This window comes from Xenopus tropicalis, chromosome 7 (genome assembly GCF_000004195.4).
Source record: "Xenopus tropicalis strain Nigerian chromosome 7, UCB_Xtro_10.0, whole genome shotgun sequence".
Classification (NCBI taxonomy): domain Eukaryota; kingdom Metazoa; phylum Chordata; class Amphibia; order Anura; family Pipidae; genus Xenopus; species Xenopus tropicalis.
The window spans coordinates 91,415,924-91,440,303 of NC_030683.2; the positions used below are offsets into that span (position 1 = coordinate 91,415,924).

The 24,380-nt window shown below is 38.3% G+C and overlaps 1 protein-coding gene across 4 annotated transcripts in view; it reads right to left on the reverse strand.

Moving 5' to 3' along the window:
• Positions 1-24,380, reverse strand: part of prkcz (protein kinase C zeta) — a 111,771-nt gene that overhangs the window by 12,727 nt on the left and 74,664 nt on the right. For 3 of the 4 annotated variants that reach the window (XM_012965860.3, XM_012965862.3, XM_012965861.3), the window contains 8 exons: positions 16,736-16,821; positions 15,618-15,749; positions 7,802-7,883; positions 7,379-7,428; positions 5,889-6,077; positions 3,711-3,808; positions 2,037-2,123; positions 402-537 (listed from right to left, as the gene is read on the reverse strand). In XM_012965860.3, coding sequence (XP_012821314.1) covers positions 402-537; positions 2,037-2,123; positions 3,711-3,808; positions 5,889-6,077; positions 7,379-7,428; positions 7,802-7,883; positions 15,618-15,749; positions 16,736-16,821 — 860 coding nt within the window. 4 annotated transcript variants of the gene reach the window in all.

The following is a 24,380-nucleotide window of genomic DNA, read 5'->3' on the forward strand; positions in this document are numbered from 1 at the left end:
CAAGATCCCATTAAGGAAATTCACTGATAGTCATGTAACTATTACTGCACCATTTATGCAAAAAAAATAAAAGTAAAACGATCCCTTAATTTCCTTTCAGGAAAAATAAATTACATTTAGTTTTAATTTAAGTAGAAGGAAAGGGTTAATCATTTAGGGGTGGCAAATGTTAGGCACCCCTCCAATCATTTTAATCACCTTCCTGATACCCTAGGCCAGTGCTCCCACTAGCAAAAAAAAAAAAAAAACTACACCGGCCTGTGATATTTCTGGAGTAGCACCATGGGGTGATCCTCTTCCTGCATCTACTGAGCTTCCTGAGCATATGTGCTGTTCAATGGTGTTCATAGTGATTAAGGCTGCATGCAGTTGGAGAAATGTCTGCCCATGGAGCGCCTTACCTTACACATGCCATAATCTGTTAGCTTGATATGACCATCAGCATCTAGGAGAACATTGTCTAACTTTAGATCTCTGTAGATGATTCCCCTTTCATGCAGGAAATTCAAAGCAATACAGATCTCAGCAGCATAAAACCTTTAAAAGAAAAAATCTGTATTAAAATGCCATACATGTATTTCAAAAATTATTCATGACCAAACACTTGGCTGTGCAATTGCAAGCAACTTTCTTTAACAACTCATTTGGAAAACTGTGATGGCAGCATTAGTTCTACAGCAATTGGTGCTGTTTGTGTTCCCGGGCCCTTAGCTTGCCGGTTTTAGCTTGCCTATATATTCACTGGATTGGCATTCTGAAAGGTTTTGGAATGAGAGGGATTTGTTTGTGAGGCCCAGTAATGGAAAGTTATAGTAATGTATGTAAAGTAGCTGAAATCATATATTTTGTAACTGTTTGAATATAAAGATTTTTATTTTTGGAGGGATTTAATTAATAGAGAAGCACAGTACAGACAGTGAAAGGTCTTTATGAAAAGACTAGAAATGCAAGCCAGATAAAAAATGTGTATATATTTTCCTTTACATTTGTATCTGTTCAACCAGTACCTAAATATAAACTAGTTATGGTTATAAATGTTTATATGAGAGAGGATTTTATTCAATTGTTCTGTAAAAAGTAATGAATTACATTTGAACCATGTTTACCTTTCTGTGTAAGAACTAAAACCATTGTATCCCACAGAGTTTTCTGCTATGTAATCATGGGCCCGATTCACTAAAGTCCGAAATAAGGAGTGCTATTTATAGCATGTGTTAAAAATCTTATCACTTCTTATTTTTCGCTCGATTCACTAAAAGGACACTTGTCATAATTAAGAAGCGATGTTCTTGGCGTTATTTATCTTGCGACGACATATTTTCAAGCAACGTGCTGCCTAATATGTTGTGCGCTGCGTAATATATTGCTTGAAAATTTGTCGTCGCAAGATAAATAACGCCAAGAACATCGCTTCTTAATTATGACAAGTGTCCTTTTAGTGAATCGAGTGAAAAATAAGAAGTGATAAGATTTTTAACACATGCTATAAATAGCACTCCTTATTTCGGACTTTAGTGAATCGGGCCCTATGTGCCTTAGTGCCCTATAGTCCAATATCACCTTAAATGGCCGCCAATATAGCTGCTCAGTAATCTGATTATATAAATCATAAAAGTGTTTCTGAAGCAAACCCAATTTTTTATTTTACCAGCAACAGTACATTATATTTCAAGGCAACAGACTGCAAAATGAAAATGCACAGGGGAAATTTTGACCACCCCAAGGTCTGAAACCCAACCTGCTTTCTAGTGAGCCTCACCTATTTAATTGCCTGGCCAAACCAAATCCCTTCTTTCCCTTAATTTACATATGCAAATAAGGGTTAAACTTCATCTCAGTTTTCAGCTGAATCCTTTAAGAAAGATTCTGATTAGGCCGAATCCCAAGGTAGAGAATTGAGCACATTCCTACGTAAAATCCATTTCAGCATGTTCCTTATTTCAGATATAACAAATATGATACTGAGTGCTGTAGCAGTGAAATGAAATGAAAGATTTCAAGCCACTCTATAAAATGATTTCGTATCGCCCATGTACCTGGCGTGCTCCTCGGGAAGTTTTCTTTGTCGTTGCATATGAAACATGAGGTCACCCCCGTTCACATATTCTATAACCAAAAACAGCCTAAATGTAGGAATAAGAAGGAAAAGAGAAATCACTGCTGTGCCTCTTACATTTAATAGGATTTCAGTGGGAAATGTTTATGCATTTGCTTTTAAGTCTTTAAAAAAAAAAAAATAATGCAGATTTTCCTAAAAAATAAAAGGTAACTATTTTCAGAATTAATCCAAAGTACCAAAAAATATATTACAGGATTCTGCCCTCGTCTCTCTGACTCATATGGGTGGCACCCATCCTCACTGATAATCATCATCAACATGATTTATAAAACAGGGGTCTTACAATAATTTAACAAACAAGGGTTTACAGACTAAGAATAGGACCAGAGGGCCCTTCTCTCAGGAGCTTACACGGATACATAATAATGACAATCATGGCAAATCATCTGCAATCCACACACAAACAATATTTCCCAACTTTTTCAACATAACTGGAAAAAAGTATGGGTCACTGGCCAAGGGGCAACACCACCAGGCAGCACAGTTATTGTGAATATAGATGTCCATACATTTTTTTGTTCCAATGCATTATATTATGAATTCTCATCAGTGTGATAAAAGCTACCTAGGCACTTTTTGCAAAAAGTAATAATAACTGCAGCAGGAATTGTGATGTTTAGGGTTGATAATCCCTCTACAGTACCAACATGTCACGGAAGTAAAATTCAAGGTTAAGGGGTTACCAACTCACCAGTACCCTGGAACCATTGCTGGGATGTCTTATTTCAACAAACTGTTATCACATTCCCTGGTGGCTGGAAAGTTTCACTGAAACATATTTCGAGCTAGCAGCTACTTACTGCCTGTCTCATATAAGCCTCTTCCCATTCAGTGCTCTAGGTGGCAGCATATCTGTTACTCAGGTTATCTATATCTGGAAAACCAAAATACCATATTCCCAGTTGACCTGTTCTCTAGCACAAAAAGAAACCACAGCCACTGCATTTTTAGTAAAGATGCATGACCAACAGCTTCCACATGCAACAAGCGAGTTGGATATCAGGAAGTCATGGGAAGAATATGATCAATAAAAAAAAAAGCGGTACTGTTTCTGAAATGATTATGTTATTATTCACTGTCCCCCTCTCAGTAATCTGTCTCTTTATTCTCTCTTCATGCAGGAGTCAGAGTCAGATTTTAATTGACAGATGACTGTTTATTGTAATACTAGTCTAGGCAAAGACAGCACATACCAATGATATATTAGAGCTATCAATCTCTGACTCCTGCATCAAGAAAGACAGTTTCTTATTTATGAAAGATTAAGCATCTAGTCAATTTTCATTTTTTTGATTCCCTGTTTTGGACATCAATAAATCAAGACATCTTTGGAGGTGTTTTTAAACTAGAAAGTGCTTTCATATTACATAAAAGTTGATAGTGAAAAAAAAATATTGAGAAAAAAATCCTTCTAGTTTAACCTTTACCCAAGTAAATCGTACCTAACCTCTAGCTGATCCAATAAAGCTTACTGGAAAGAAAATAGGCACAATATAAACAGGATATTTACATGTATAGTTTATAGCACACAGAACTTGTTATCTTGGAAAAAATAAAAATTGCTAGCAGCAGACATAACAAAAGTGCTTACCGGCTTGGCGTCTGAAAGCAGGAGTGCAGGCCTACTAAAAATGGGTTACTGGATGCTTGCTCAAATACATGCTTCTCCGTCTGCACCCAGTCAATATCCTAAAAAACAATGGCAGTTGCTTTGACTGAGCTATAAGGTTTCATACATATGAAAATCATAGTTTTCTGGTCAGCACGTTACAAAATGGCAACTAAACCATAAGTGGCGTGTGTATCAAGGCAACACCATGTGTGCAGACAGAAAAGGCAGTACAAGAATAGGAAAGAGTAAATGCAATACTACTACTACTACTACTACCTTTCCCCCATCCTTTCAGCCTTGATCCTTCTACCTCCCTCACCAAATATTCCTGCTATCACCTTGCTCCCCACAATGAGAGTTGAACAGTAGGGTTAGTACCTGCCATGTGCAACTGCTTAACTTCCACTTACCCACTCTCTGGCACCCATCATCCACCAGGATCATGTGCACAAGAAGCCTGATCAGCTTTTAAGGGCAGGGGCACACATAGCAGATTGTCTGCTTTCCTCTCTCTGTGTTCTTGACACAGGCCAGGGAAAGCTGATGTGCTTTCATGTGCGCCCTCATGCAGCTCCATTGACAGGGCTGGCATCGGCCTGTGTGGAACTACATGGAACGGATATTGGAGCTAAAACAGGAAAGTATGCATTTTCATGATGACATCCGCTCTGCATAGCTCCAAGCCAACGTTGTGCCTCTAAATGGAGCTTCAGGAGTGAGCGCATGAAAGCAGATCAACACACAACAATCTGCTATGTGTGCCCCGGCCTTTAAAGTGCATGCTCCTTTTTGGAGGAAGGGAGCAGAACTGAAGCTGCCAAACCTGCCTTAGTAAGACTGCTAAGGAGGGGCAGGGCCATTTTGGGGGCAAAGTTGTGGTGGTTAGGGAGGTGGGCTTGTGAAGGCCTATGCTGGCTAAGTGGATTTTTCTCTCTTTTAAAGGAACAGTAACACCAAAAAATGTATATATTTTAAAGAAATTAATCTATTATGTTCTGCTGCCCTGCACTGATAAAAGTTGTGTGTTTGCTTCAGAAACATTACTAGAGTTTATATAAACCCTGGTGTGTAGCCATGGGGGCAGCCATTCAAAAGAAGAAAAGGCACAGGTTATATAGCAGCTAACAGATAAACCCTGTAGAGTACAATGGTGTCTTATCGGTTATCTGCTGTGTAACCTGTGCCTTTTCTCCTTTTTTCCAGCTTGAATGGCTGCCCCCATGGCTACACAGCAGCGTATTTATATAAACTATAGTAGTGTTTCTGTAGCAATCACACCAGTTTACCATTGCAGGGCAACAGCACATTATATTTCAATTACTTTAGAACACTTTCTTTTTTTGGTGTTACTGTTCCTTTAAGGACTGTTAATCCTAAAATAAGATTCAAGCAAATACACTGAATCTCAGAATTTCTGATATTAACAATATTCCAGTATCTGTGTCTTTTTATATAAATACATATTTTTACATAATCATATGGTTTTTACAGACTTGTGTTTGTTTTTTTTGTTTTTTTAAAACCTTAGTTATTGCCACAAATACACTATAAATATAATATCTGTTAAAGTAAGTTTATCGGAGCAAAGACATTAACTAATTTAATTCATGCTGACTTTTGGGACATAAAAATTTTCTAGAAGACCCGTACAAATACAACAATATTTTAGTGGTGGCCCTGAGCTAAAATAGCTAGAATATTGTTTGGATAGTTAAAGTCCTATGTAACATGTCTGTGACACATGTGTAAAAACTTACTGTGCATAAAAGATAACAACTAGTGGAATAAATGAGACAGAAGAAAAGGACATAAGATTAATTGCTTTAATTAATGAAACACTAAGAACACATTACATTATCTGCCCGGAAGGCTAGGGATTGCCTGGGCAGTTTTGATTCCTGTAATGTAGATTAGCCACTTATCAGAGACACCCGCTGCAGCTAGTGCATCTTATTAAGCTAAAGCTCATTCACATAATGACAAACTGTAATGGACACAGGTACTTTACACAGTGCATGGTTTAATAATGGCAAACAGAACACTCAAAAATCTATAATAGGCTCTTAAACAAGAGCAAGTAAATGGGTGCCATTAAGGAGCAGCGACAAAACTATAAAAAGAGAGATATCTTTGTACCACACCAGGGCTCATCCGTACCTCGTCATCGTGTACAAGTTCTTTCTTCACTACTTTCATAGCATAGGTCTGGTCATTCTTTTTTAAGCGCACCAGAAGTACTTTGGCATAGCTTCCTCTTCCAATCACCCGTATAAGTTCAAAGTCTTGAAGTCCTAATCCTTGGGAGATTTTAATCCCATCCATTCCATCAATGACTGGTTTAAGGTCCTAAAACAATCAGAAAGAAATTGTAGCATGTTGGAAAGTGATAGGTGCTAGTGGAAAGTGTTTGCAGCTCTGCCATTTACTGTTTAGCTTCAGCCAAACAAGCTGGGCACATAAGGGCAGATAAATCTGACCAAATGCCTGTTTCTGCCTATGTGTTTGCAACAAAGGAATGATACTTCTAGTCAGGAAAGCAGTAAGACTAACTATATCACAAAGCAAACCCTTACAATAATTGCCCAAAGAGAATATATAGCTGCAATGCTAATCTTTATTTCAATACCAGGTCCCTTACTGGCCAATTTGACCAACCATGTTTGTAGGCTGAAGGGCTGGCTAACTTGCACAGAGCATTCCTTATATGTACATAGATATTTATACAAACACCAGAGGACTATCATGCACTGACTGTGGCATTTACAATCAACATTAATACAGCAGCTTCCTCTATTGTTTATAAGCAGACATTATCATAAGCAGTACTATAGAAACTTCTGTCAAAGGGCACAGTATGTCATGTCAACCAGATGCAGATGGAAGAAAAAACCCAGTTTAACCATTAAGCTATGTCCTAACACATTAAACTGTTTTTTGCTGAGTTATTTAGGCTTTTTTTCTCTAAGGGCAAACCTAGTCCTAGAAACTGCAGATAAGGAGGGACTAACAATAGCTGAGAAAAAAATTCCACAGCACCATGAACTTTCTGATTTTACAGCTATACAATAAAACAGATTCCTTTTTTAGGGCTAGGAACCTGGCAATACCATCTGCTTCTCCCCACTTGCATTTTATAGGGAAAAGGAGAGAAGTGGATGAGCTCTCTTGGGCCTTGGAGCACTGGGACACATCTGCTGTTTGGTATGAAATGATGTGTTATTCTTTGAGGATAATGTGCAAGTAATGTAAAATGTTTAGAATGGCCTGTTTGTGATTATATTCAGGACCTATAGCAGAGCCCCCAAAAGGATACACAGTTCTATCTTCTAACATTTATACAAATATTTTTGTGTGAAGAGATGGTAATTATTTTCAAGAAGCTTCCAATATACTATGAAGTACTACTTTAAGAAAGGGTTAAAAACAGTGACTGTCTGCTTGTGGAAATGTGTATTCTCTGAGAGCAAAATGGTCTTCTCTAACTTTCAGAAGTCCTTTCTCTCCTGCTACAGGAATTTATCATCCAAACACTATTTGTGCTTTAAAGGGGGAACAGAGCTCATTAATAAGGTATACAGACTTACAATGTCCCATAAATTCAGTCTATATAGATTTCTATACAGATTTCACTATCTTTGGACTCTCACCTCAGATCCATCCTTACGATTCTCATGTTTTCTTGGAGCAATAATGGAAACTAAGAGAGAAAAGAAAAAAGTGATTGCTTTTGGTTTTACTAGCACTTTCCTAGGACAATTCATTTTTCTTATTGATATCTGATTAATCACCCAAGTGTCTGAACAGATGCAAGCTGTAATGGGGTTCACATGTTTTTGTTCATATTTCAAAAAGGGCACAGTGCATTTGGTCGTGACACCAGTGCAGACCAAACAGTTATGTAAGTGCAAGCAAAACAAGTTCTCTGTGAGTTTCCAAATGATGCTGGAATGCTGCATAATTTAGCCCTAAATATCTGCACAAGACATAAGCATGTAGAAGGTGGGTACAGTCTCTGACACGGTATGTTTTGTTGCATGTTGAAGATTTTGTATGACATGCAATTAACCTACTTTCATCAATTTCTTCAGAGGGAGGATCAACTTCATCACTTTTGTCATCTACTTGCGGTTCCTGGAAAGGCATGACCAAATCCTGTTATAAACATACACAAGCTGGGGTTAAATTTCCAGACAATCTTGATATTCTCCTGCTCCCTAAATCTAGTGGTGTAAAGAGAGAAGTAATTGTTCATGTAGCAGTAAATTTCTATGACAGCCTGACCCATATCAACGAAAAGAGCAAAATATATCTTCCAATCTTTCAGAAGAAGAAGATATAACCAGAGCTGTGCGTGCCCTGCATCCTAAACACCTTTTTGTCCTTTAAGAGGACTCATCAAGATGCTTGGTACAAAGATTTCTGATAAAGCCTGTCTCAATTAATATGCGCTTTTAACCCCTCCCGGAACAGTGGGTAGGAAAGCTATTTCCTGAGGGAGGAAAAGTCAGCTGGATGATTACAACAGAATAGTCCCAAACTGGTATATTTGGTCAGTTATAGATATATGAGGTCTGTAATGTTATGCTCAAGATGAACGGGAAGGGGCAATTTATATAGTGTGTAAGCCAACATTACCAGTGATGTTGCCCATAGCAACCAATTAGCAATTAGATTTGAATGGTCATCTACAAGTTAGAAAACAAAAACAAAGATCTGATTGGTGACTATAGGCATCATCACCAGTGATGTTGACTTACACACTATAAAAATATGCCCCTAAATGTCCTTGCACATGCAGGAGTGTACAGCAGCAGGACTAATCGTAACTCGCCTATAATTTAGCCAGTAAATGAGACACTTGCTCTCGTGGACAGCAGTCAGACAATATGTATGGCATCCAAACAGGCTAATAATGAGTAAACTAGTAGCATATAGGTAGATATTCTAATATTGCTTCCAACACCACAGGCTGCAAGCCAGACTGCACAGTCTGAATCTTAAAGCAATACACCAGTGTCACTGAGAACATCATAAAACCCATATACTGTATTTATTATTTATACAATACCACAAGTGCATGAAGTGCTTACAAGGCCTAAACACAAACAAAGGTTAATATGAATTAACCAGCAAGAACAAATGCATACATGCTAGGAGATGCCATATGCAACTAAAATGAGATTCCTGCCCAGAAGAGCTTAAATTCTATGTTCATGAGTACTATGGTCGCAGACTGCCTCTATGTCCCAATAAACTGCCTGCAGCTTGCTAGACTTGCGAGTCTTTTTTGGCGATTTCCCGAAATCGCCCCGCCGCGTCTGCCATCCCACCGGCGACTTACATTGTCGCCGATGGGATGGCAGGGGAAGGCAACTCGGGGAGATTAGTCGCCCGCGAACAGGGAGTTTTGCCGCGGGCGACTAATCTCCCCGTGTGCCAGAGCCCTAAAAAAACTTGGCTTTCGGTCATTTGAAAAAGGCGATACGGCGATGCAGGGAAAGTTTCAGGGGAAGTGTCCACTACGCGGCGATCGATTGATCGAGCCTAGCCTTCCTTCTGTATAGGAAGGAGTCCGGCTAGGCTCGATCAATCGATCGCCGCATAGTTGATGCTTCACCTGATACTTCCCCTGCATCGCCGTATCGCCTTTGTTCAAATGACCGGAAGCCAAGTTTAACAGGTATCTTCTTCTACGGTACAGTTGAACCCACGGCCCAGGCCTCCCCGCAGGGTCTGCTGTACACATAGTTATGCCACTAAACCTGGATGAATTTGTCTCTGATTAATATTTTATATTTATATAGCAAAGTGTAAGAGCGCACACCTTTTATTATAATAAACAATGGCGGTACAAAGACACTGGAAAAAACCCATTTAGAAACTTCCAAAAAAATCCAAGAAAGCAAAAAGTATCTGAATAAAATAAGAGAATGTATTCAATACAAAAACACATAATAACAAGTATAGTCCAACACATTTCAACCCATAAAGGGTCTTCATCACGGGAAAAAAAATTGGGGGGGGGGGGCTATACTTGTTATGATGTGTTTTTGCATTGAATACGTTTTCTTTTTTTCTCTTTTTATTCATTTTCTTGAGTGTGACTTTTTACTTTCTTTAATATGCTATTTTCAACCAAAACCATTAAAGGGGAACTGCCACTATATATATACAATATATCTATTTACCTAAAAGCCTTTATAACGTTTTCTTGTAGCTAATTAGAATTGCAAGGAATTATTGGTAAGATTTTCAACCTAATATTTGCTTCTGGTTCAAAAGAACACACTCATGCTGTAACTAACAGATATAATATGGCCCGAGTGGCTGACTCAGGAGAGGCTGTGTCTAGAGTGCAATGGTGGGGGGCACCAGACATGCTCTCCTTTCGTCTTCCCCTAGTCCAGGTCCTTGTCCTCCCACTACCCACATGTCCCCACCACCAGCTGCATTACCTCCCTCCCCGTCTTCAGCTTGCCATACGCGTGCTTGTTCATGTATGTGCGGGGGGTTGGCTGAAGCCCTAGGCAACCTGGCCGGCTTGTCCAGAAACTGCATGGCTGAGTCGTGTGCAGAGGGAAGGGAGTTGTGTGTCAATTTATCACTGATGTAGTTTGCTTTATAAAGACCTTAAATGTTTTTTGCCAGGTTGGATCTACTAAAAATCTAATTAATGGAGGATAAACTACTTTTGGCCAAAGTGAAAACAGAATCTACTCCCATGGTTTAATTTTGCTGTTGAAGTTGAAATTCCTTTGAACAAATATCCTGCAACTACTATTACAAATACACCCATTAATATAATACAATACATGTACTTTGACATCCCTTGGATTTTAAAGATAACTTTTTGAAGCATTATAAATAGGTATTTCTAACTTTGCCGATTAAAAACCAGCAAAATGTTATTATATTAGTTAAAGGGGACATACACTTTCAGATAATAGTCTGCATTTGAACAGACAGTGTGAGGAAAAAAAACTGTTAAATTATTTTTACTATTTTAAATGTTTTATTTTAAAGCTACAGACCATTTAAGCTGTGGATCAGTGCAGCTAAATCTCTCTCTGCTCTTTCTCTCTGCAAGGGATCACCAACACCAACTTGCTGTTACTCAAACTGGGAGTTCTCACTGAACTGAGTACTGTGCATGCCTTCCCTCTCCTGTTTCATTTGCATTCCATTGCTCCAACTGGCTGAATCTTGCCAGCCAATGGTATCAATGATATGTAACAGAAACAGGAGCGGGAAGGCATGCACAGTACTCAGTTCATTGTGAACTTTGGGAGACCTGGCCTGGGAAATCCCCTACAAAGAGAGTGGAGCAGAGAGAGTTTTAGGGCTCTGGCACACGGGGGAGATTAGTCGCCCGCGATAAAACTCCCTGCTTGCGGGCGACTAATCTCCCCCGTGTGCCAGAGCCCTTAGGCAGCACTGATCCAGAGCTTATATGGTCTGTAGCTTCAAAACTAAACATTTAAAATAATAAAGATAATTTACAAAAATGTTTTCCCTGACAGGGGCTATTCAGATTCAGGCTATTGTCTGAACATGTTATTATTATTATTATTATTATCAGGACATGTTATTAATAATAATAATGTACAATAGGGATGTCCTAACCACCCTATATGAACATTAGATGGTAAATTATGTAAACCCCCCCAAAATATATATTGAAAAATGTACCCCCTACTGTAAAGTACAAGGACATTATAAATATCAAGGATTTCCATGACCATATAAGAGCAAGAGGCCAAAGGCAGATTGATTTTATACAGGGCACGGAACTACAAATTTCCATGACCATATTAAGGCAGAGTAATTTTATACATGTTACAGGATTCCAACAGCCACATCCACATACTACAACAGTGGTACATTAATATACGTCATACAGTTTCACTGAGTAGTGATAGATGTGACATCACTAAGTACTAATTTCAACTGATGACCTCATAAAGCACTGCTTATAATAATATATTTTACAGGTTATTCTTGGCACCTGTGCAACATTATAAAGAATAATAGACATAAAGCCTACACAAATCTGAGGTAACTTTTAAATGTTTCTTTAAAAATATTTGAGGGTATGTCATCAGAAAAATACTTTATAATACCCATGGCATTTATTTTCAAACATATAGATACTATCTCCAGATACTATGAGCAGAGTAATTTACCATGACAGTGAACAAATTATCTTTTTACCTGTAGCTAAAACAAAGGCAGAACTTTGTAGCACCATAGGATATATTGGGGTTTATAAATATTTGTCAATAATACTTGTTTGCACGAAAACCTTAGAATGTATTTCTGTGAAAAGCCACATATCCCACACTGCATATCGGTAATGAAAGAAATATCGGCCATATTGATATCTGAACTATATAATTCACTATAATCAATACATATTAAGGTGACTTTATCAAATGACATAAAGAGAGTACATTTGCAACTACTTATTCAACAAAACAAAAATCAGCAGAATGCAATATTTTGCCCAAGATAAAAAGTTTGTACCAATCTAGCTTTATAACATGATTATTAAATATACAGAGAAAGCATTGCTTCCCAACTAGAAGCTGGTACCAACGTATTATTAGGGCCTGCAAGCAGCCCACTGGCTTAGCATTGTTTTATTGAATTTTATGTCACCACTACATAAACCAGCCCATTATATTTTGCTTATCTGGTCCATTATATGGAAAAAGCTGATTTAGACAGTAGTCTGAAAAAAGCCTTAAAAATGGACTAAAAGAAAGATACTAACAATAACCCTTATAGGCATTTTTTGTGAAACACAATGCCAGCCAGTATATTGCGGACTTTCTCAGGTATCATGCCTGAGGTTGTTATGCACAAACAAATGGAGCTCATAGTTTACAGCACAGAGAGAGAATTATCATTTAGAGCACCAGACACTCGTCCCCAGCAGAGCTGGCTCCTATTGAAATGAGCCTGGTGTTTATGCATGGTAGGGAATGATGAGACATATCTGCAAAACACTGTGCTACAAAACTAAAAGATGTATTGAGATAAGAAATGGGGGTATAGCTGGGTACGGTCAGAGACTGAGAGGGAGTAGGGAAGCAACAATATGTGCTATTGCTTAAGTTACTGGCAAAGTACATTTGATGACTCCTGCAACATCACTTGAAAATGATTTAGAATATTCTGGGCCTCATTTATAAACACTGGGCAAATTTGCACCTGGGCAGTTACCGTTAGCAACCAATCAGTGATTTGCTTTTTTCAGCCAGCGACAGGTGCAACAATGGAAACAAACATCTGTGATCAGCACAGGTATGGGGTCAGTTATTCAGAAACCGTTACTAGAGGGTTCAGAATTATCCCTCATAGACTATCCCTCATAGACTCCATTTTAATCAAATAATTACAATTTTTAAAACACATAATTAATCCTTATTGGAGGCAAAACAATCCTATTGGATTTAATATTTACATGCTTTTTTAGTACACTTAAAAGCATGATGATCCAAATTATGGAGAGATCCCATTTCCAGAAAACCCCATGTTTCGAGAATTCTGGATAACAGGCTCCATACCTGTACCTGAGTTTTATTGTATCTGTTTGTACAAGCACTGGGAAACCCTAGGAAGATGACCCCTTTCGCTAGCGGTGCTCCTCTCAACATCAGAGCACTGCTGCCAGGCTCACATCCCTTTATTACTGGGGCATTATGACCCACTAAAGGGATTATGATAGGCAGTAAGAAAGAATGAAGTCTTTAAGCAAAGAGACAGACACCTTAGATAGGCTAAGGGCTTTGTCCAATTGAGGAGGGGGGCATAAAGCAACAATAAAATGGTAACATCTTACCAGAACTACAGAACTAACTTATTCCACTTCCCACAATTAATTAAGACTCCACGCCACACATCTCAGAATGTATGCTAATCAAATAACTATAAGCCACTGATTACAATAGAATGATATTTGTAAAAAATCAATATCCTATCTAAAAGATGATGTGCATTATACTATCAAGAAGCTCTAAATATATATTCTATTATAACAAGTGCTTAACCAGGAATGACTTTATATCGATCTACTTATTCTTATAAAGACCAGCTTTAAAAAGGGAATGCTACATTTTTTTTTGTTTTTCTGTTACTATTATTATGACAAGTAAGACTGCCTGATAAATAAATGAGGATGATGATGTTGTGATTAAAAGGATTGCTCAATCATTCCAAGTTAAGATTTTAGGACTATGAAATTCACAACGTTTTCAAGGTGCTCTCACATTGCTTTATTGTTTAGGAACTGTTCTTTTATTATATGCTAAAAAAGCAGGAGATTGGCTTCTAAAAGTTTAGCTGACGTGTTCCCACACTTTCATACAGGCAAGACCCTTAGTTAGGGAACAACTGGAAAATGATGGTAATTTGGATCTCTGATGGACCCATAAAAGATTAATCCAGAGAGCATTCTGCTTGGTTTATGACACCAGTAATATCCATAAAGCTGTGGGTATATGGGTGAGATCTCAAACAAGCGGATCTCTGTTTAATATGGCTCTCAAAGTGTTAAACCAAATCAAGGTAACCGGTTTTTAGTCCCCAGGATCATGCAAGGGACCTGTCAAGTACCACATATCTATTCCCTGATACAGTACTTACATAACGGGAAAGTACAGTATATCTTTCCTGATATCTGAAGAGGCCAAGACAAATTAGATATTAATCATAGAGGCCACAGTTTTGGCCATATACGCAGTATCAGGTATTAAGTTTTAAAAGGCCATAATAATTTCTTTACATTTTCTCTTAAACTTACCGTATATACTCAAGTATAAGCCGAGTTTTTCACCACTCAAAATGTGCTGAAAAATTAACCCTCAGCTTATACTCAAGTCCCTCCAGCTAGCACCCTCTGCTACTTGATTCCCACTGCCGCTACTGCTGCTCTCGCCAACCCTGGACCCCCCTGTGCGCTCTTCTGCACTCCTTCCTGAGTCCTTGCTCCTTGCATGCTCCTTCCTGACTCCTTGCTCCGCCCCCCAGCGTGACGTCACACGCTCCCTGCTTTCAGCTCGGTTGTCTATGAGGGGGAGGGAGAGCCCTGAGAAGCAGACAGGTATGCACCATAAACCTCAAACTGGTCTGCTATTTATTTCTTTGTGTGAAGAGCAGAGAGTGGGGAGAGCTCTTTGAAGCAGGCAGGCAAGCTATCTAGTTCACAATGTCACGAGGAGGGAGGGAGGGAGAGAGAGAGGGGGAGCTCCTTGAAGGAAAGGGCAAGCTGAATCCTGTTCAGTAAAATTAATAGATCCTAATGCCCAGAGTAAACCCAGGAAGCACATGCACAACTCCTTACAGATAGAGAGGCCTTGCTCTAATTTAACCTAGAACCCCAGCCCTTCTACACAGCAATACTAAACACTGTGTCACCATCAGTGACGTAACTATAGAGGAAGCATACCCTGTGGCTCCAGGGGCCCCATGGAGTCTACTTCCAATATAGCTATAAAGAATGCCCCCTCCCTGGTCACTCTACTACCTAAGATTGAGTGAGGGAGTAGCTGGGTAGTGGGTGCAGTGTGCACTGGACCCCTCCAAAGATTTATTTTGCTGGGGGGTGGCATCATGGAGTAGATGGCGAGTTGTTGGGGGTGAGCAACATGTTTATTGCAAACCAAAGGTTGGGGATCACTGATCTAAATATAAAGACAGAATCAAACAGTACTAGGCACACATAAACAAGAACATTTTAGCATACAGACACCCATAAAGATTTGGCCTATAAGGGATTCCCTTACAGCAGCTTGTTCTTTCAGATATGGCTTAATACATACAAAATGTTTGAGTATGTATAAAAATCTGCTGTACTAAAAATCAGTTTATTATATTATAACTTACCATATGCTTTTTACAGGTCAGTGGGACTAATATATGACAGCGTTTATGGACAAGTAGTTTGCAGTTGATACACTTGTAGCCTTGCCTTCCAAGACCCCATATCCTTTCACTGCACTGGCCACAGTAGGCTTTCTGAAAACACATACAATAAGATAATTATATTTTGGATAAGCCATTCTGATATACATTTTTTGTAAAGGGTTTAACGAAAATCTGAGCGGGGGACACAAGAGCCAATCATCAATTAGAAAGATAAAATGAAAACGTCATTGCAAAACGTTAGATGCTGTAGAAAATAAAAGTGGAATACAAAATGCCCCTTGGCAGTTCTTTTATAGCTGGCACAATGATCAGCTTTTCCTTACAAAGGCAGAGCAGAAGGAAGAAAAGAAAGAATGCTTCTCTTCGACCATGGTCTAATGGCTAATGGCTAATGGCTATACAACCTAACATCAGTCACCTAAGGTCATGTACTTTTATCCAATGGAGAGTTTCCAACTATATGCAGAACAGATTAATTCAAGCATATTATTCTTGTTTTGGAGAGGAAGATGTTTAACAAATGGATGAAGCAAAACTTTTTTGTTTCTATTTTTAATAATGTTCAGCCTATGGTCTATCCCAATCAATAATGACATATCCAACAATGCTTAGGTAAACTACTAGATAACTACATTTCAGTCGGCCACATCTCTCTCAAACGTGATAATCTGCTCTCTTATTTGGTTTGGTACAATGGCCACATTTGCCGGCAGGAACATAAGCAGAAATTAGGCCCTGCAATAAAATAATAAGGACTGGCCCACCGCAAAATGTAGCGGACTAAAGCAGCACAAATTTAAAATTATATGGGTTCAATTTAAAATGAAATGTGACTTTCTATGCATGGATGAGCAGGTGACAGAATGATTCTATGTAAACAATGACCATGCCTGCCCACCCCAGCACCTCATGTTTTATCTCACTGTTCGACTGGAGCATACCATAGCATACAGATAGAGAAAAGGCATACAAAAATAAAGTGCATACATTTCTGTGTCATTTCATTGCTGAGTTCATGCAATTACAAGATACACAATGGAGGGAGGTTGAAAGCAGCCCTTTCATGTTTTACTCACTCTGTTAAAGCGTTTGGCTTGAAAGAGATGTCCATTCACTCGGTACAGTTTCCTCCATCTTCTGGCCCCTCGACGGTAGATTGATTCTAGGAAAAAGATAAATGTGTAAAGAAGCAGCATACTAAGCCAGCACCGCCAGGCACACAACAGCTAGCTGCCTATAACTGAGAAAACAATTCAGCTTTTTTTTTTATAAACAATCAATGGCAAGCGCTGATGCTCGCAAGATCACTCCAGACAATAAGAGCAGAGCTTCCCATGACAGATTTCACATAAGGAGCTTTCTGCAGCCGCTTTCTTTCTACATCCGTTGCCTCCTACCACAATTACACCCTCACATGACTGTACTCTAGTCACACAGCTTCCTGACGCTCCACTTGCTGCCTGAGAAACAGGTGAATCTGGGCAGGATTTAGCTATACACAATACACACTGTGGGTATTATTCTTGCATGGGAAATCAGACTGCTCACATTGGCACCCTACAATTCTGCTCCACTGGACTAACAATTACATGTTTGTAAAGCTTGAAACCAAATTAGACAAATTCCAATATATAAAATAAGCTGTCACTAAATAAGGGCTTTTTATACATGAACTCTAGTGGGGTACTCTTTTCTATTGTGCCTTTACCCGCTGTGCTGAACTGACCTATGGAAAGCAGGAGATACAACAAGCAACATACCACTGCGTTTGGCAGTTCAATGTGGTGCAGTGGGGTACAGACACAATAGAAAAGGTCCCCTTTAAGTTATCCATTCCCATGCAGTAAATACAAACAACACTGTGTGAGAATGCATGTAAAGATGCCTATTATTTATAAGAGCCCTTATACAATGTGTAAATATGTCTGCAGACAAAAGTAGGGTAATTGGTTTCTTTACAACTGGCCGATTAAAGCTAATCAGTGACTGGTTGCCATGAGCTACTGCCCAGTGGTACTAAATAAGCCTCAAGTAATTGGTACAAGTATTGTAAATAAATAGTGAGCCTAATATCATTGGGCATCCTGCACATTATCCACCACATGTAGATACAGGTATAGGGCTCATTATCAGGAAACCCATTATCCATATAGCTCTGAATTACGAGAAGGCCATCTTCCACAGACTTTGCTCAGGTTACCAAACACACCCTCCAGTCTAGAAACCAATGATTTTTTTTAGTCGACTTTAGGCATGGCGATCCAAAGTATGTTAAAACCCCTAATCCAGTATACCCCAGGTCCCAAAGCATTCTGGATAACAGATCCCATACCTGTACACAGAAAGCCCCAGAATGTCCAAAACTGTAAATTTTAAGTGAATAACAATTTTTTAAATTTTCTTTTACTTGACGGTAATTAAGTCACATGAATCCATATTGGAGGCAAAATCATCCTATCAGGTTTATTTAATGTTTAAATGTTTTTTTTTTCTGGACAAATGGTAAACCAAATTATGGAAAGGTCTCAAGCATTCTAGATCATTTAAGATTAAGATTAAAAAGGGTGTTAATGCTTTTCCTGTCAGGAACAAATTAAAATGTAAATATATAAGGTTTAGCATGCAGAATGATCAATCCCTGCATGTTTTACAGAATATTTAACTGAAGTTCTTAACCCATACAGAGACACGGGGGCAGCTTGAAGAGGAAGTCTTGTATTGCTACTGCCATTTCACCAGATTGATTGTTCCAAGGTTGTGCACCAATGTGTGTCAACAAATCCCTGATGCACTTTACACAGCACTCAAGGGCAGCAGAGGCAGCTAGATGAACACAACTTGTGTGATTTTCACTGTTAGACTTTATACTATATGTTTACAGTTATACAAGTTCTATGATGCTGGATACAAGTCTGAACACTGAATTGCTCCAGCCACCTACTATTTATCCACTAGTATTAAAAAGCCACTGCCAGAATGGACTCATGATTTAATCCAAATGCACAGTAAATTATGACAAGCATGCTGCCCCATATATCTGCCTAATCTCTACCCCTACACCTTCTAAATGAATAATAAATTATCTGCCTGATCTCTACCCATACACCTTCTAAATGCACAAGGAATGGAAAAGTTGTTTTCTGCTCAAAGCTATGCTGTTCAATAGCATGACAATGGTTTGTGGAACAAGAAATGCTATTTAAAACATTATATATAGCAGACTAATAAGGATATAGGTTGTTCTTTTGGATGGATGCAAACACAGTACATCAAACACAAGCATCATATTTTAAGAGCCAAAGGCAACATTTGCAAATGTAAGATAGCGTGACACAGGAGTGCTTCTTATTCTGCTATGTGTCACTACGAATGGCTTTTATGGAACAATGCTGCTCAAGGTTAAATGAATACAATAACAGTGTGTATCTGCCCTGCTCTAAAGAAGCACGCCAGTATTGGAAATGTAAAAAAAAAAATCATGTTTCTTATGTGTCTTCTCAGAAATTGGAAAAAAAAGGACCAAGCCATCTGTATAGTGTAAAAAGGTAAGAATAAATGTATCTAGAAATGGCCCAAGCATAATGCAAATTAACTGGTTATTAGGTAATTAGCAGGTGGTTATGAAATATGCATTGACAACCTACACGTGGTTTAATAAGAAACCTACACATGAGCCATGATTGTTGTCAATATCAGTGTTTGCCTGCATGGTCTGAAACAAGCGCTGAGCCGCAGGAGATTGTCAATATTGCTTTTTCAGAGTGCATGAAACATTTAATAGAGAAAAGAGGAAATCCAAATACAGATTACTAATTAAATATACACAGGCTTTTACAAGATCCACAAAAGAAAGGACCTTTACTGGTGACTTTATTGGCAAACCAAATTATATCACAAAAAAACACCTACATGAGCTTTCGGCTGAGTATAATTGAAATATAACTGTAAGTACTTATGTTGTTATTGCCAGGGCTGAGTTAAACGAAATGTAAACCCTACATTTTCCTACCATGTATATAAGTAAGCCTCATCTTTTCCACCCAAACCACACAATTTGTATTGAATATATCCCCTGTATTTGCCAGGACCATCACATTTTCCTAAAACAAACGGCAGCTTTCACCTGGTGACCATTTTCTCTCTTCAGTGACATTTACATCTGCACGTGTGCTGTAAAGTTCATGCAATGTAGAATGCAGGCTTACACAGGCAGAACTTACTTTGATAAAAAGTCCTGATAAGATTGAGCACTGTAAGGTTTATGCCACATGGGGCTAATCCTTAGCAAGTGGAAAAATGCTTTCAGAATATCAGCCCCTACGCTCTAAAATTGTTTAAGTTGTACCTGCACCCAGAAGCATTGACTCCACCCAGGTGCAAGCAGATGCGGCTGATATCAGCCAAAAAGCACAAGACTTCGCATTTCTAGCCTATATCTACTGCATCAGCCTGCACCCGAGAGAATTAAAATCTTCCGTTAAAAAATTTAGTGTGGAGGGGCAGATTCTCTTGCTGAGAATCCACCCCATGTGGCATGTGGTTAAGCTGAACTCAGGAAAGGAGGTTAGAAGAAAGAACATGCTTCTGCAGCACAGCTAAAGTTTTTGTGGACGCCAGCAGTGCCATCTCTCATTGGCTGCCAAACTGCAGGGTGTGTTCAGTAACCTTGAGAAGAACTAAGTTAGTATGCTCAGTTAGCCAAGAGCCAAAGTAAATTCCTAAGGGAATAGGCCAAATAAACTAGAGGAGGAGAAGGCATTCTAAGTGATTGTTTAACTTTTTAGTATGTTAAATAATGGCCTATACTTAGCAACTTTACAATTGGTCTTTGTAGTATATTTTCTTTATAGTTTTTTAATTATTTGCCGTCTTCTTCTACCTCTTGTTGGATGGGGGTCACTGACTCCAGCAGCCTAAAAACTATTGCTCTATGAGGCTACAATGTTGTTGTTATTGTCACTTTTTATTACTTATTTTTCTATTCAGATCTTCTCCTATTCATTTTCCAGTCACTTGTTTAAACCACTATCTGAATGCTAGAGTTAACTGGACCATTGGAACCAGATAAATGCTAAAATTTCTCACTAGATAGCTGCTGAACAAAAAGCCAAATAATTCAAAAACCACAATTTCTACATCATACTAAAAGTTAAGTAAAAGGTGATGCTCTAGCCTTACTACTAAACTTTGAACAACAAAAGTTGCAGGAATTTAAAGATTTCAAAGAGGCTGTTTTTTTGTTTGTAGGGGGTTTACATGTCCTTTAATGAAGGGACAGTGCCACAATTCTATTGTGAGTAATGGGGTGTAGAAGGCAATGATATACTGTGTATCTGACACATATGCATCCCACATACAGGCCAGGTATTCTGACCCAGATACTCTCTAGATGAAATTCTCAGAGGTATACATGACTACTGACACCTAAAGCTGACTTTTATTGTCAGAGTGCCCATGTCAGCAGCCAATATCAGCCCACGTGTGTCCACCTTTACTTTGAGTTACTCAAAGAGAGTACCCATGTCCAGTCCATAAAAACCCACTTCTATACAGAAATTGTCTTTCAATCACATGAAATGATTACATAGAAACTGAACAATACTTAATACAGGGGAGCCCTTTGCTATCAGCACACACCACTTAACAGTTATAGATTAAAACATTAAAAATCGAATGCTGGTGTTTTACTTTAAAGAGGATTTCCTGGCAAAACAGATGCAAAAAAGTGTATTTAATTGCCAGTATTGCTGTAAACACTGCCAATATTGCTGCTATTATTACAGGTATGGGATTCATTATCTGGAAGCCAGATATCTAGAAAGCTCCAAATTATAGGAAGGCCATCTCCCACAGACTTATTTTTATCAAATAATTTTACATTTTAAAAACTATTTCCTTTTTCTCTGTAATATTAAATCAGTACCTTGTACTTGATCCCTACTAAGTTATAATTAATCCTCATTGAAGGGAAAACAATCCTACTGGGTTTATTTAATGTTTAAATGATTTTTACGTAGAGTTAAGGTATGGAGATACAAATTATGAAAAGATTGCTTTTCTGGAAAAACCCCAGCTCCCTTACCTGTATTACATTCATTTATAAAACACTAACATATTCCACAGGGCTGTACATAGGAAGACATATAATTTCCATTTCTAGAGTATATTTAGATGTATTTTATTCTAAGACAGGCACCAAATATTTAAGAATAAAGTTAGCCATTAATATAATAAATTTGTGTATTATATAAAATTAAACAAATAAAAATGCATATCACCAATGAAAACACAATTGCTACACCCTATCCCATTACTTTTAAGAAATTGACATCCAATTTATACTTATAATCAGTATTTATTTATTAATGTGAAATTGTGTGTTTAAAAATGTTATTAAAGTGTTAGTGCCCCAGAAAGTTCTACACACCATGGAAACCTTATGTCATCTTGCTTTCCTATTTGAAGATTCCTGAAAAGAGTGTTGTAAGATAGGAAAGTACTGCCAATAAGCGAGTAGTTAACTTCCGTCATGTAATTTAATAGTTGCTCTCTAGGGAACATTACCAGATATTTGCAAACAGGAAATCAATAAGCAAATGAAAGCACTGCACCAGTCGCTTATGGTAATTGTATGTGTCTTGCATCACAATAAGCACTATTTTATTGAGGCAAAACAAAAAGGGTTGAGTGGAAATATACATTTAGAAATACATACAGGATATAGCTGCAGTGAGATAAAAATACTTGCACTTAATAGCAAAGCTGAACTCTATGATTTTAATTTACAGCTCTTACATTATCCAAGAACACTGTCAAAAAAAAAAAAAGGAAGGAAGGAAGGAGTAAAAAGGAATTTGCGCATGGTACATTCGGATGTTTTTTGCCGGCACTTGTTCCTAAGCCTAAGGGCAATGCCACACAGGATCAGTCAGTCAGATCTTGGCTACCACGGGCGATTAATGTCCCCAGAATGAGCTGTGTATGCCTTCCCACCAGTGAATAACTTTATTGCTGGTGGAAAGGCACACTTTGCTTACCAAAGCTGCCCAAGAATAAATGTTGTATGTGCCTTCCCACTGGCAATTCACTTTATTGCCCATGGGAAGGCATTTTGGGAATATTATTTGCCCACGGTAGCCAGGATTTAACCGCAAGCAACTAATTCCCCATGTGCTATTGCCCTAAAGGTGGCATACAGGAGCAGATTTAAGCAGTCGTTTCAAGCTTTTCAGACTGATTCGGCAGCTTATCTGCCTGTGAAAGGGCCTTCGAAAGGCCAAAATAGTACATTTGGTGTGTGCCTTACAAATCACTATCATGCACTTTTACTCCTTTTTATACTTTATAAAGCACAGACATGTCTTGTAGCACTTTACTAACATTGTTCATCATTTACATCTATCCTTGTCCCAGTGGAGATTACAGTCTACGGTCCCTAACACATTCACAAACACTACTCTGCCCCTCAGTGGTTTTCCTACAAAAAGACATGCTCTTATATGGTCTGCAAGACTATTGGTCTGATAAAAGAACAGAAATCCAGTATGCAAAAGTGCAAACTTGAGCACATCACCATTTTTTTTTGCCCCCAGTGTAGTTTTTTTTTTTCAAAAATCCCAGCACAGTTGTGGCCTCAATGTGCCTGATGCATTAAAATATGTGCACTTGTGCATTCGCTTCAATCCCAATCAGCAACAACTGTGCTGAAATATTTTTAAACTGGGATGTCATCACTTCCAGTGCTCTGTATTCAAACTATGGGGCACATTCATCAAAGTACGAGTTCGAACACCGAAATGGGTAAAATTCGGATTAGATACGATAATATCGGTAATAGTCCTGATAATATCGTATTAACGAAAGTCCCAAAATTTTCGTATCCTAACGATTGTAAACGCTGGGAAAACCTTTCTGACTTTGATCCTTCTGTGCATGATTTTTGAAGCCTCCCATAGGACTTAATAGCACTATACAGCTCCAACCTGGCCCAAGGAATGTCACTATAACGAAGCTTTAATTAATCCGAAACTTTGGTACTCAAATAGTTGCAAAGTATGAAAAAGTCACAAAAAATACACGCAGTACAAAACTTAGAAAAAATACAAATTTTTTTTGCATTAGAAAACAATTGTACTTTGATAAATGTGCCCCTATGTGTATGCCTGATTCCTCATTCAGCTACTCTTTAACACTCAAAGGCTTTGTGCTTCATTCTGAATCAATAGATTATTAAATACCCAGTTCTGCAATAACTATCCCTAGGGGCCAAGTCACAAAGCGCAGAGGTGAGGTGAGCACTTGAATGCACGAGGATGACTTTGCCAAGAGACAACAGTTGTTAGTAATTAGATTAAATTAGCCCTTAACTAGAATTTTTAAATAATTTCAACATTAGCTTTGTAAGGAAGGGAACAGTAACGGCCCATTTCATCATGTATATGATTCATTGTTAAGAGAATTTGGCATGCAGTAACAGAACCTATAATTTCCTTACAAATTAGCCAAGTCTTGTCCATGTCAGAAAAAGTCTTCCAATAATTAATTCTCATTTTATCTACATGACTCACACCTGCCCCTTCTCTTTGATACACAGTGTAAGTGCAATACACATTTAGAACATTTAGAAACATTAATCACATTAAAGGGAGTATTGATGATTCTTGCTAGATATCTATTAATAGACTGGCCACAGTGGATTTAAATGTTCTTGTTTCCATAGCA